Raw genomic sequence first — 15,566 nt, 5'->3', positions numbered from 1 at the left:
CTCGATGATCAGCAAGGGACAGCAAGTTGTCAGCCGGGCGTTCTGAACTAGATAGCCAAATCGTAGCTATGTCTATCGCTCTTCCGTATTGGCGCGACAGAGCCAGACGGTGTAGACTGACGCAATAGACTGACGCTAGCGCCAATGATTATCATTCGGCTAGGCCGGCTTGTGCTAATGTGCCTTCTTATGAAGGGTTAGCAGGGTCTAGTTACCTGATGAGCGGGCTGGCCGCGGCCATCACGATGCGGTGAGCGGCCAGCGGCACTGCGTCGTCACACACCAGCACCAGGTCAGAGTAGCGTGCGCCGCGCCACGCCGCGCCCACCTCGTTCAGGATGCAGGCGTGGTGCTTGCCGTACGTGAGAGTCAGCAGCCCCTCGCCCATCATTCCAGCACTGGAAAGAAGGGAGTAGAAGGTTAGGCAAATAAACAGTTTACAGGACTTGAAAACATGTGGCTCTCGCACTAGCAGCGCTGCGTCATATGACGAAATACAGCGACATGTCGTTTTTAGTGGGACTTACGATTATGCGTTACTGCTATCAATATCATAAAATCCGAATTTGATGGACCTCATAAAAACTCCAGAAAAATACACACTATGATAAAATTTTCAGTTAAATGAATCAAAGTCGTGTCCACAAGAAACTAACTTTGAATATAATCTTGCTTACTACCCACAAGTATCATGTAGAAATGTATTTAGTGCAGGAACGCCTTTATAGCCTGCCAAAAAGAATAGGGGCGCCACCGTCTTTGTAAATCTTTTTACATGTTGCAACTATTGAGGCACTTTTGAATTAGAAAAGTAAGTGTTGCTATGATAAAAAGATAATTGTTTCATTTCTAGCTACTTTTTTTGCCAAGCTGTGATATTTAGAAATATCTTCATTTATAGGTGAAATACCTACAGGTATACTTATTGGATGATAGGGAGGTATGGCAGCGGAAGACATGCTGCGCCGATCCCAAATGAATGGGATAAGGGCAAGCGAATGATGATGATGATGATGACCTACAGGTAATTGTTACGTCGCAAGAAAGCCACAAAGTCTAGAAATAGGCAAAGGAAAATAATTCATGCAAACGTGACGTTATGAAAATGAACTAGTTCTTTATATGTATGTCGTTGCGACAAAATTTTGACAAATTTATGTTTTTAGATCATATCTGTGAATTTGGGTCTCGCGACGTGGTTAATAGGTACCGGTTTTGCAACAGTTAAGTACTTCAGTTATCTTTAGAAAGATCAGAGATTGAAGCTCGGCGCTGAGATTAAATTTTCAACGCGAGATAAGGCACATTTCGTCGCCGACATACTTATCAAAATGGTGTGAAACCATTGCGACAATTAAAACTATTGTAACTTCGTGAGAAATAAACGTAATATTACAATTTAATAGCCGTTATCTCCTTTAATTAAAACGTGTATGCTCATTAATGCTAAACTGAGAGCTCCGAATCTTCGTGATCCTTCAAATTGTGTAATTCACAGCACGAATAAGTGAAATCATGCCAACGTCGATGTTCATAACTTCGGTTCATTGATCTCATTCGATGCCAGACTGAAAATAGTGTAAAGGAAAACAAGGTTGCAACCAATGGACTGTTACGAACGTTTCAATATCATCGGATTTAAATCGATTTTACCTACTATTCTAAGATGGCACACAATGGCTATTACCTAAACAATTCAAGTGGTTTCCTAACCAAATTACAAAGGTTAAGAGGCGCCGAGAATTTAAATGAGCCCGGACGGTTTTGGTGTGTTCTAGGCCCGCCGAAACAGAAGTCCCAGCTAGAAAGTCTGTCGCAAGCGACCTTGGCTCGATAAACGCAATGTGCCATTAACAACAATAGCGCAAGATCGCTTAAAAGACGATCAGCAGCGCTTCTTAGCATTGTGTGGCGTTTAGCAAACGCGGGGTCACAAGAGCGGCTCATTGTTGGTGTTGCGTTATTCCTCCGTTTTCTCAAAAGTCACATTTAATTGCGGGATTTGAACATAAACACTGCAACCGGTCGGTCCTCGGAACGATCTCGCGCATGCTAACGATCCCGAGTGCGTAGTGTCACGATTTTGTAATCATTTTACTGACAAGGTCGCGGTATATTGACCGATTAACAAAGCATTGAATAAATTCACACGTAAATCAAGTGAGAAGATCGCTGTAAGGATGAGTGCCGACTCAATCTATTTTCGAAGGTTATACGTTTTCGTCGTGCTCGTTTGAGGCAATTTATTTTTTGCTTAGTTAGAAAGGAAAATAGGTTTTCGAGCGGGTAAAAGCCGCGAGGTCGACACGTATCGGCCTTTCACGGCTGTCGTACAATTATGCGGATAATACCGCAATTGTGTAAAACCGATAATTATATGCAAACTAGGATATCAAGTTTGAGCGCTAGCTTTATACAGAGGTATTCTAATGAGCCTTTGTGAAAAACGGCCGAGAACAAAGAAGAGAACCGAGTAACATTTCCTTGAGCGCGGGAAACGTGAAGTCATTCGAATTACGAGTAAGCAGTAGGTAGATGTGAGATAATCTTTTCGTGTGCGCATGAGTTTTCCTGAGGCGATGAATGTGGGCCGAATTGGTCTTAATAAGCCTCTAATTGAAGGTCACGTTCTTATTAATAGCCGCTACACAAATTTAACGAGATGAATTATTATTGTGTTTTATAATTAATACGTCATAATGTTAAAGTTATGCTCGGAGCATGTTATTTGTAACATTAAAATTATCATAAAGATTATGAGATATTCTTTTATATTCGTAGGTTGGATTTAGCCTTGCTAAGGCTATATAAATTCAAGATGAACCGCCTACGAATAACTTATTTATGCTAGTATGTGGTACCTGGTGGTACCTAAGCATTCCAATACATATACTCCGCACTAAGTTAATACCTACGTATTTATAGCTTAATACTTACTAACTATGTTTGAATCATGTTTTCGCGGCTTAATCCTTTTGAAATATTTTTTATCGCTTAAAACCTCAAATGTGTAACTTTCAAGACTTTTAAATTGCGCCCAAAACGACAAGGTACTTAATTGGTTTTAAGTGCTCCGTATTTGCGGGTAACTTGTAGATTTTAAAAGAGGTAAGTACTTCCAATACATTACATTTATAAACAGGGAAAACCTTTACTGCATGATTCCTTTTACATTGCAGTTACACGTTAAGTATCTTTAGGTGTGAAGATTCAACGTCGTAAACAATTCCAATTTTGAATCATAAGAGTTTTTCCTTTAGGTAAGGTTTAGGCTCACAGACCAACCCCTATAGACATCTATTACAAGACGACTCGCGGTGGCCAGCCTTCCTAGTATTTGCACTGATATAAGCGCGGGCGCTCGCCGTGCCCGATCAGTATCGACCAAGTAACAGACCCGAAAGCAGCGCGTGTTTTTCGCACAAAAAAATTGGAAAAGGGTATTTTGATGCCTTAAAGATGTCCACCTGTAGTGTGAAATGATGTGGAAAGGTAACAAGAAGCTCAAATTTAAAAACAGACGGCATTACATTCCACAAATAAGTCTTATTTATAATTTATTCAGAGCCGGCATAGGTCAACTTACATTGGCCACTTACGCGTCAGTAGAGGGACAGTCATACTTCTGTCCCTTTTCATCTGGCGCGACTGCCCGCCGTCCTTGAAACGGCCAATCACAGCGCGCTTAACACATTCCCCGCCCGCTCCTCGCACCCCAAACACTGGTGACTCGTATCGCGAACCAAATATACAAGACTGCCACTCTATAGGAGGTTCTCTGTGTTATAGAGGAAAAGGCCAAGACATTCCCTTTTATTTTCATTGAACTTATATTCTGCCACGCATTTTCATCGTAATTAATCAGTTACGAAATACATTCATGTTAAACAATGATGGTTCATGTATGTCGTCGATTATATCTAAGGCAAAGAATATGATAACAAATCAAGCGAAGATACTACTAGCGCCATCTATCTGTTGTCTAGTTAACTGTCTACTATCGCCATCTGGCGGCGCAACACTTTCAAAGCCGATACGCGGGAGAAAGTTAATAATAGTTTTTAGTGTTTTCGATAGATGGTGTTATTGTCAATAAAAACCTTAATAGTAATTGCTCTCACTGCTGCATTCTGTTTCACAGAGAACCTCCTATAGAGTGGCAGTCTTGTATATTTGGTTCGCGATACGAGTCACCAGTGTTTGGGGTGCGAGGAGCGGGCGGGGAATGTGTTAAGCGCGCTGTGATTGGCCGTTTCAAGGACGGCGGGCAGTCGCGCCAGATGAAAAGGGACAGAAGTATGACTGTCCCTCTACTGACGCGTAAGTGGCCAATGTAAGTTGACCTATGCCGGCTCTGAATAAATTATAAATAAGACTTATTTGTGGAATGTAATGCCGTCTGTTTTTAAATTTGAGCTTCTTGTTACCTTTCCACATCATTTCACACTACAGGTGGACATCTTTAAGGCATCAAAATACCCTTTTCCAATTTTTTTGTGCGAAAAACACGCGCTGCTTTCGGGTCTGTTACTTGGTCGATACTGATCGGGCACGGCGAGCGCCCGCGCTTATATCAGTGCAAATACTAGGAAGGCTGGCCACCGCGAGTCGTCTTGTAATAGATGTCTATAGGGGTTGGTCTGTGCTCTATAATCAACGATCGGCCTTCGTCTTACTTGAAAACACTCACTTTCACCAAGTTGATAAACAAAATTCAGGAAACTTAAAAGACAATCTCTTTGGATTGTCGCCAGCCAATTTGGACTATTGAAGGTAATTCGGTTAAGTAATGTTGTTTTTAAAAACTGAAAAAGGCGTTACGAAATAACTGTTATGTTAATGACTTTATTTAATGGTCACTAATAAGTCAAGTGCAGATTCGTATTATATTCAACACATTTCAAGAGTGAACAAAAAAGCTAATTAATAGATCAGGAAGAAAACAAAACTGCTACGAGCTATAATTAAATTATATCAATCAGTCAGAGAATCAAGTGTGCAGTCCAAGGCTCACAGACAACTTGTCTATTAGACGAACGACAATACTTCACGAAGCCTAGAAAATGTAAAAGTGGTAAATGTTTAGTTTAGTGAGTCGTTGTTACAGTGAACCTAAGCTCCTTGTTTCCGCATATTGAAGAACATCCGGATATATGACAGCCATCCGTCTGAGATAAAACAAAAATCTTCGCTACCGCATCAGTCTTCAAGACAAAGTTGTCTGACAAAAGAGCGCAAGCGCCATTGGTTGCCTTCATTTTTCAAATGCTTGCGTAGACTGTATTACTTGCTTCGCCGCGGAGTCTGCGGAGGTACTCTACGCCAAGGCTAGTTCATAAAAGAAACGCCGGCCATAGGTAATGGCTGCCCACACTAATTAAGCACGTAGCGACCTAGAAGGCAGCATTACAATCGTTTACTCGATCCAGCGATTCTAGATAGCCATTAAGGTTTTTATGAGAGTATGTCACCGTATTAGGAGTAGAGAGAATTGCGACCGTATGTGATAATTGTTCTATAAAGCTTTAAGGCGCCTATTATGATTTATCTAATGGTTACACCCATCTTATCGGTACACAAAGCTATTGGGAGCAATTTATTTATAGCAGATTTAATGCAGATCAAAGCGGCCATTTCACGCGTACGGAGTGTATACAGTTTTACTGCAGATTCGTACACATTGGATTATTGAGTCTTGAAGGTTTTCTTAGAAATAGCTTTTTTGTGGTTGCTGTTTTCATGTCTTCATTTGCAAAAAAAATAGTTTTTCAGTATGACCTACACACGATTTGACTCGTTCAGTTTCGTCAGACGTTGAAAGAATTCCCTAACGGGACAATCTGATTATACCTAATATCAGAATTTGAACCATGTAAATATTTCCCACGATCTTTAGGTGAAAGTCCAAAGTAAGAGTTATTAAACCATCTTTTGACATAGTGAGTACCAAAGACGTACATACGTACACAAACGCGGACAAGACATTGCAATGTAAACACACAATATACTGTACATAGGATTAGCGTTCAAGAGGCTAATAAATCCAGATTAACTTATACTTAACCTAATATTACTTAAATATTACCAGAATCTGTCTCTGTTTGCTTGTCCGTTTTTCACAGCAAAATGGAGCGACTTTGATTTTTTAAGTGGAGATAGTTCAAGGCATAGAGAGATACTTTTTGTCTCTTTCTAACCCCCCACTTCCTTAAAATGGGAGGTGGAAGTTTGAATGGAGCATTCCGCAATTTTCGGATTTAACGCAAACGCAAAAGCTAGTAATCTATACATGCTAAACGTTGAAAAACTTACAACTCTTACAGATGACAATTAACTGTGTGAAACGCCGGATACAATAAAGGTTTGTTTGACGGCGGTCGTGTTTTACGAAACTGTACGAAACGTTGCGATGCCGGTGTTGCAAGTGAAATTGTACAAGGCACAAGTCTACTGGAGCGTAAGATTGAGAAAAAGTTTACACTTTCGCTGTCTAGTTGGGTAATAATCGAAAGTGTTGGTCTAGACTAAACTTGGTAAGACTGAAAATTTAGCTAGAGAATACAGGCGGTTTATGTAAAAACAGTTCTTCTTCTTCAACAGTGTTCTTCAAGAGTGGACAGGCATCTTCTGGGCGAGATCACTCCATCGTAGGCCACGTCTTTGCCTTTGGCTAGTCTGTGGTCAAGAGTAAGCCCATTTATAAAAAAAAAACCTAGCTTTTTCCCGGCCTAGCGCCAGGGTCCGCTTTCCTTCTCCATCTTCTCCAATTTACGTAAAAACTGTTAAATACATATTTTAAACAGCTCATACTTGTTCTTAAGCCCCATCTGTTATTAATACAATAAATTAATGTAACGCACTCGAGCAAGCGAAGGATTCTAAAATTGAAACATTGATTGTTACAAAGATTGTAAAAACTTAGAAACCCAGTGAATTTCTCGGAGGAGGCTCCTTACCTTCAATTGCAATAAGGCAGAATTTCTTTTGGCAAACAAAACAAATCCAAATGAATACTATTTAAATTTATATTTGTCATTCAAATTCATCACCAGCCGACTTGAATAAAGAAAATCTTTTAGTGCTGATGCAGTGAACAATCAATTTCCAATTAATCAAGTTCCTTACAAGGTAAACATTTCGCAAATGAAAATTATGAGTGTTATGTTTATATTTGCGTTAGTATATCGCAGTGGTTACATCGAAAAGGAAAAGCGAAAGTAGTTCGCACGGCGGTGGAAATGCGTAACGAGGCAGAAAGCGAAGCTTCAGCTTATACAAACATGAGATACGTATATGTTTACATGTGTATAGGGAAATTAACACAACGGGGAACAAAGCCGTCTATTCGATACATAACGTCTCATTATGCTAACAATCTATAAGTAGGTACATAGGTTTATTATATAGTGTTTTGATCTATTTTCGCATAAACTATACGAAATTTGAATTATGTGGGATATCTTATTTATGCGATGAAGACCAAAATATTAACGCCTTTGGATAAAAGCAACACCGAAGGAGCCAATTGAGTTTTTCTGACCCTGGAGAACCCCGTTTCTAGAATTCCATGTGATATATCAAAGGAAATGCCTCAAGTGGTTTCATTAAATTAAATTTTATTTCTTAGTCATTGCATAGTGCATACCTACGTGATGGATTTTAATCGACCTGTACAGATGTGAAAATCACTCGTTGAATGTTATTACAGTTCGAACATATTTGAAAATGTAGCGATGTATGTTACGACCTTAAGGGCGTACATGAATATTTGTTTAGTACTAACTTTAACCTTTTGTTTGTGTTTTTAACTTAGCTTGAACCGAATTTTCGAGATTTTTTTCTCTGTTATACATGTAAGTACTAAATAGTATTCGAAGTTTGGACAAACGATTTTTGATCACACATGACTCAAGTCATACAAGTTGACGTGGATTAGTCAATTCAATATGCATGGAGCGACCATATGTAACAGGACTAAGTACTTTTAGGTCTCTGTGGTTTCCTACTAGCCAAGTAGAATGTCTGGCACGTGTACGCAGTACATACAAACGGTTGTTTGCTCGAGTCGTGAGGTGAATGGAAAATATGCAATTTATAAAAGTAATATTCTCGATACAATTAATGTTTACATTACATTTCACATGTGCTAGTCAAGGACATTTACAATCTGTTTTAAAGAGTGCTTTGTTTGCTGTTCGAATGTTGATTTTGCGGGAATACCTCGTGTTAAATTGTTTCTTTGTAAAACATCGGTAGCAAACAAGATTACAGTTCACCAGACGATAATCAATTATCATAGTTTGTGGATATTCGCAACTGAAAAAGCGTCAGTACCTTACTAAAATACTACAACCTAAAAGATACTCTTTGTGTTTCAGACAGAACTTTCTTAAAGAATCTGAATATCGCAATTCGTTCGAGAAAAGTCCCTACTTTTGATAATCTAAACGCATTCTCGTTGGAATTTAAAGGAGGTATTCTAATCTTGGCGACGTCACATTACCTTTTATCGATGGTGACAAGTATTTATACAGTTGTATTTAAATAAAGAATGAGGTCAAGTGTAAGTCCATCTAAAACGGCTTGGCCGATGTTCGAGTTACATTCATAGAGGCGGTTATTAATAATCTAAACGCCTGTAGGGTCGTGGGCGTGACTGATGCATCCTCACCGGGTCCTGCCAAGAATAGCACCAGCACAGCGAATTCCACTTCTATTTAAGTCACTTTAACTAAATCTGTAGAAACTGGTTGTTAAGAGTTAATAGCGCTTATTATAATGCTTAATGTATTCATAAACAAAGCAATAAATCTAGGCACTAAGAATGTTGTAAACAATTATATTGTCTAGAATCCAGGCTGATCAGCATGCCCCGATGAGCGCGACACGCGGCCTGCCCGGCCTGGTTAGCCACAATCGCAGAAAATCCTATTTGAGTGGCGCATTTACATTCTCGTGAACGGGTTTCTGCTCTATTTGCACAACTGAAACGATCGGCTAAATTGAACCGTCTGTCATCAGTCTAAATCCACCCGAAATCACAATTTGCGACAAAATCGACAACCTCATTAACAACGAAATGTTAATGACATAATTAACCACGCTGGATGATTTTATGATGCAACAAAAACGAGAGGCGATGAATTAACACGGTGGAATCCGCTGTTATGAGATCGGGAAGTGGTAATAATAGAGCCGGCAGTACTTCAATGACAAAGGTACCTCTAGTTAGCAACAAGACCCCTTTACCGAGCTTCTAACAGGCCTCAAAGCATGACAGAAAGCGATAGTGATGTAAGTGGATAGTTGTCAAACAGGAAACGGCGGGGCGCGCGTGGCGAGCGATACGCCGCACGCGCTTTGTGCTGCGGCCTTCGGACGAAATGTGGAGCCAGCCCCGGCACCATCACACAAACGTTATGTAATGTAACCAGCTCACAATAAATGCCACTCCATTCATAACGACCACTCCGACACGCCGAGTCGACTGTCCATCCTTGGCATTTTTATCTCGCTATGTAAGCCTATCGAAATTCTTCACACGTTTCCGGATTGCTTTGTGCGCACGAGATGATGTTGTGATGTGACCGCTTTGTTTACTATCGTCGGCAGAAAATCGTCGGTCGATAAGGTTATCGACGATAATTTCTTTTGCGTTGTAAATGTGTTATTAACTTATTACGGAACTGTCCGAATTAATAACATAATCAAATGCGAATGCCCGAGATCGTTATCGATATGATAATATTTGTCAATCAACGTGGTCGGATTTAGTTACTGTTACAAGCCTGTCATTGCCTCGGTAATAATTGGATAATATGAAACCATAACGACTTGTCACTTGAATTTAAATAATCGATACACGCATGTAGATTATGCATATTTAATATTTCCTTTTTTATCATACACATTTGCTTTTAAGTAATATAATAAGTAGTAACTTATCTATTTGATAGGAAGTAAATGGTTGTTGCAATTATCTTCATTTATGTCACTTTTAATTACTCCACAATTCATAGAATTATTGTTGCATTAGATAAAACATGAACTATAATTTCAGCTTCGTTGGCAACTGACAGATGTATTTATTTATAAACGGCGTCGTACCCTCGAGAGAGTCTTGGGCCGAAAGCGCGAATGAGTTTTACCTTCGATGATGCTAAAATAGCTCCGCAGTTACACTCTCACCTTGCGTTTGATTGACGATCGATCCCTTGTGCCAGATACTCGCTAACATGACTGCAAACAACTGTACTGTAAATATGCTTTACTAGCAATTGTAAACTAAATAGAGTCAGGCCTATTTCAGTAAGTAAATAGCATCGTAACAGTGACGTTAATTGACGATGACTTGTCAAGGATCGTCACGGTCAAAGAGATCGATCTCGAGTACGAGCATAGTACTCGCATAGGACAGATTCCTTTCTAGAAATGCTTGACTGATTGATGCTCTCGCTGCCCCCGGCATGTTTCCACATTTTCGCAACGGCTCGGAAACAAATCGAGTTCGTGTTCGACATTTTGCGATCACTGCGGCAGTTAGATGACATTTTATAAATAACGTGTCTAGGAAAAGGTCGGATTTGATTGTAGGCAGCCATTTGAATATTTCTTGTGTTATTATTGCAAATTATGATGAATTAAGTCGTCTACATAAGGCGGTTCTCACGGCGCGAAATTGTTTGACCTTGTCTCGGTAGGTGCTTGCTGTCTGTTCAGATGTCTAAATAATACCTACATATATTATTAGCTTCATGAGTTACAATACAGCCGTAAGCGGTTATAAAATTTTTAATAACATTGGATTTCTATCGATTATGGAAGATCGCTTCCGTTAGCCGCTTGTTCTGTCCGAGGTGAGCGAGTCGCGTCCAAGGTCCGTTTTGAAATAGGATGGTACTTGACCTTCAGGATGAAAGTCAACAGTGTTGCGCAACGCACGCCGCATAGAACTATGCTAATAAACCATCTACGAGAAACATATTGGGACCTGGTCATGACCCACATAACCACGTTCAAGGATTTCACATATTTGGAAGGCGATGATTTCAAAACCGAATAATAAGGCGTTTAGCGTGCGGCGAAGGTGATGGAGGCCTCTAGTGACCTACGCATTGTTCGGACTTTTCTCTGACGCATGTAGGTAGTTAGGTACCTATCTACCTAGCTGGGAAAACAATGCCTTATATGAATCAATTGTGGCTTATTGTCTCTATTAAATAGGTACCTACGTCGTTCATGAATTCTTTCTAAATCTACCGATACTTTGCGTTCATTCAAGTGTTGAAAGGTAGTATGACTAGATTTTTCACCGGTCCTTTCTACGGTGGGTGGCTTGGTAGTGTGCGCGGCGCAGGCGCTGGTGTGTGTGTAGATCCGCTGCATAGGAAGGGGGCCGGCGCGGCGAGCGGCACGCGGTTTTGTAATAGCGTTTTATTTCAAGGTCACACGAGCAGTTTTTAGAAAGTTACCTTACATGCATAATCTTGGATAAAAATCTTTACCATTTCTTTTACTGAAATTGGCTTTCGTAACACTTGGATAATAATATGCTAATGTTTACTTTACATTCAGTCGTGTTGAAACGATGTCGCGTTGAGCTTTCAACTGCGGGTTTGTTAGTTCTAATCTAACTGATGACTTCGCGTTTCGTCATTTCCTGAGCGATTCCTGGAGAAGCGATGTATTTTGGGAACATCAATAAGGAGTATTGTGAAAGTCACTTTAAATTTGCGACTTGCGACAACGGAACGGAAACTATGGCTTATTATTTCCCATGAGGAAATTATTTTCTTATTGTATTTATGAGTGATTGTTTGATATAACTAACGTACATAACAAAACAAGAGCTAAAATACCATTGAAATGAGCTTAACAAAATTGCAACAGCAGCTGTAAAGACCCACGTGATCTAATTACTTTCCTCACCGCATATCGTGAAAGTATTATACATAATACCGTACGTTTCATCACAGCACTCGTACTCGGCGAGCCGCCTCTTCCCGCGCCGAAATGATGAAATTTCGTCGACTGCCATTTCGTACTGTTGTGTAATGGCCACGCTAAATTTTGCTGACAGAGAAAGTATACGAAAGGTTTTACGTAACGACCGACGTAACGCGGCTCGGTTTTGATTTCCTTGCTTTTACATCTATCACGGTTACGTGAGTTTTTGGGGTATTTTGAGCATCTTGGACTAGTTTGGCAATGTCGAGAGATTCTTTATTGATTTGTGTAATTGATGTAATGATGTTATACATTCTATGTTTATTGGATGATTTTGCATTGGTTTCGAAATTGTTTCTCACGTTTCAGTTATTAGATTGTCAGATTTTTTTTCTATCTTGCTGGGATTTATAAGAACATTTTGTTTTTAGTTTCTGCTTTTAGATATTATATTTATATTAATTCTATATTCTTTATTGATTTCTGTAATTTTATTGATGTTCTACATTCTATATTTATGGGGTGATTTTGCATTGGTTTCGAAAGAGTTTCTCATGTTTCACTTATTAAATGGTCAGAAATACTTATTTATTCTTTATCTTGCTGGTATTTATAAGAACATCTTGTTTTTAGTTTCTGCTTTTAGATAAGATTGTAAATTAAGTACGTATGGCGAATATATTGAAACGATTTGAAAGGCGATACTTTTATTAGCTCACACGAAAGGTTACCTCATTCGCGTCGTGATGTTCGGGGTCTTGAATCAAAGTGGTTTCCGGAAAGTAACACCTGGCTGATACCGACTAAAATGACTCATGTTAGTCGTGACATTGTAGTGGAATTTTTAGTCAGGATTTAGAATTATAGGAAATGTTTTTCACTGAGATGTTGCAGAATGTTTGCGATTGTTAGCCCCGGGTAAAGTCACATCTTCCCCTGTCTCTGTGGAAAGTCTGAGAGGTGTGAATATAACATAATCCGAAAAATAGTCTTCCTCAGTCAAGGTGAACGATACCTGAAAGGATTCATCACCATCAAAATATTCTTCAAACACTCTTCACTGAGATGCAGATATAACAAAACATGTCAGAAATATGGAATTACTATTTAGCGCTGAGTGATGACTTGTAAGAAGTAGTGGCTATTTATTATTTGCCTTACAGAAAATTCAAGGTCTCTAGGAAATTTTCTGCAGGAAATGTAGTGGAGACATGCTAATATGTTATTTTAGTGTGTTTTGCATCTCTTATACCTATATTTACCTTTACAGCTTCGATAATGCTGAAAATTGCAGAAGGCGATTAAAATAGTCCTTAGCAGAATATTTTTCTATTGTTGATATTATTATATTTCGCAAGTATCTATTTGGAAAGCAACACTGCGACGTGCTTAATCGTTATTTCAGCTGATTTATAATATTATATTTATTATTATTATTGATTTATAATATTAGCTGATTTATAAATATTTATTAAATGAGGATTTAAAATATACATTTATGTATTTTGAGCAGTAGTCCATCAATTTATAAACATATAAACTTATTACCTATATTCCTCGTTAATCGAACAAAGAATAATATAGGTACTGTTTACAATAGGTTTATTTATTTTTGACCGAAATACTGACATTACTAAACCAATAAGGAAAATATTTCCATAACTTAGTATATAAACATGGTTTTTGTCCTCAACTCACTCATATCAAGCGCAATACTAGTACATATTTGAAATGCCTTTTTAAATACCGACGCTTTTTATTGATTATTGACCATCTTTGCCGGTGGTGTAAAAACTGACGAAGACACGCTTAAGCGAACTTCGGTGCCGGCACAATGCAATCTCTGTCCTAATTTGAGACTTATCAGCCAAAGCAAATAAAAGCCCTTAAATGTGCGGGTGCGCAGATAAGCACAGTATCTTGTGGACTAGTTTCCGTTTTCGAATTAGCTACACACAAAAAAGGCTGGAATGTGACGCAATATGTATCCAATGAAGGCTACACCATAATTCAATGACGCAATCGATACAGATTATCATAATAATAAAAGTGTACACAAAAAACAATAGATTCGATTAGACCGTTTGGAAATTAATAGTCAAATACTGTTAGCGAACAACGTAATACCGCGACGACTGCAAAACAACGACGCAAAATGTCGTAGAAACTAAACACGAAATGTTTCTCTAAAATGGTAATTCTGGATATTGAATCATACGAGCGATTACACCGGAGTCTGACTCACAGTCATAACACTCCGAGCACAAGTACGAGTAACACATCGCCTGCGCATTGTTCCACACTTTCTACGGTCACGTAAAGATTAAACGTGTAAATTTAAGCGCAAGCGTGAACTCTGTGGAACAAGATAGGGTGTGTTTCTTCACTGTTTCTCTTTACTATGTTGACAGTTTCGTAACTCTTGTGAGAAGGTAGTTATGAGTTTAGGCAATTAATTTTATCTAAAACGAATTCTCTTGGCCTACAATAGCAGCGGTTCTCAATGCACCTGTAAATGCAGTGAGTGACCTAGATTCTTAAATAATGAGAAATTTTAGTACTTCTGCTAACACGAAGAGTTTCTTCGTGTTATGAGAATAATATATATATAATAATAAATTTGCACGCGAAAAGTAGAAATGTGTAAAGTTTGTAGAGCGTGAATTTGGGTACTTAGGGTGCTAATTAGATAATGGAAAGAATAATTGAGAAGTGTAACCTAAACAGAAAATTGGCAACCATGGCACGAATATGTCGTAGTCTTAATGGTGATGATGGCTTATCGAAATTTCAGTCATAATAGTAACTGACCTACCCGCTGAATGGAATTTCGCTAAAAATACATCAGTGAGTGAAGCGTGTGCTTTCGTTCACGATCTCTTGGCTTCGGTACTCACTACAGTTTATGTTCTGCGCGGACATGTGTGTGTGTAGACCACGTGCGCATGATTGGAATACAGAGTGGGGTATTGTGGGAAACGTCGGTGTGTGCGTGCCTCACACCACTACACGCTCGCCCTACTCCGGATGCGAACTCAGATTCGTACGGTTGTGAATGTACTAGACCAAATTGATAGTCTATGTTATCTGTGAGTACAGGTTATAGGACGCGTGGCGGTGTGCCAGCGGCCGTGTGTGCGTTATTGTTCGAAAGCCTTGAGGCCTTTAACTTATTTTACAACTTGCCAGCGATAGGATTGCCTATAAACCTGCGAACAATCAGAATGCATAGGAGATGGGAACTTTTATGACCGCTGTGACAACTGGCGCTAATTAATTTATCCGCGTGGTCAAGGTCCGATGATGGCATCTGATTTATTGGTTGTCTATGACATACAAATTAAATGTTACATGACATACATTACGCAGCTATTGTTTTCTAAAAAAAGATCAAGCACACAATTTGATATATTAAATTAAGATCGTTACGGAAAACGGCGTGAAATCAGTACATTAATATTGATGTCAAACCTTAACGACTAGTACAGCAATAATGTAATTACGCTTGAGGAATACGAGCGCGTTAGTTCGACGTATGAAAACGAGTAAAATAAAAAGTCCTTGTAATGCAGGCGGTAATGATAGGCAACGCAATAGGAAGGGCCTGTCGAAAGCATTAG

At 39.1% G+C, this 15,566-nt stretch overlaps 1 protein-coding gene across 2 annotated transcripts in view; it reads right to left on the bottom strand.

Moving 5' to 3' along the window:
• The window catches only part of LOC125225440 (transcription factor Ken), a 40,701-nt gene that overhangs the window by 7,012 nt on the left and 18,123 nt on the right, over positions 1-15,566 (bottom strand). For both annotated transcript variants that reach the window (XM_048129172.1, XM_048129171.1), the window contains exon 2: positions 216-398. In XM_048129172.1, coding sequence (XP_047985129.1) covers positions 216-391 — 176 coding nt within the window. In that variant the 5' untranslated portion in view covers positions 392-398. The remainder of the gene's footprint in view (positions 1-215; positions 399-15,566) is intronic.

Source organism: Leguminivora glycinivorella, chromosome 4 (assembly GCF_023078275.1).
Source record: "Leguminivora glycinivorella isolate SPB_JAAS2020 chromosome 4, LegGlyc_1.1, whole genome shotgun sequence".
In the NCBI taxonomy this organism is placed as follows: domain Eukaryota; kingdom Metazoa; phylum Arthropoda; class Insecta; order Lepidoptera; family Tortricidae; genus Leguminivora; species Leguminivora glycinivorella.
Note: the sequence above shows the minus strand (reverse complement) of the source record. Positions and strands in the feature narration are given on the sequence as shown.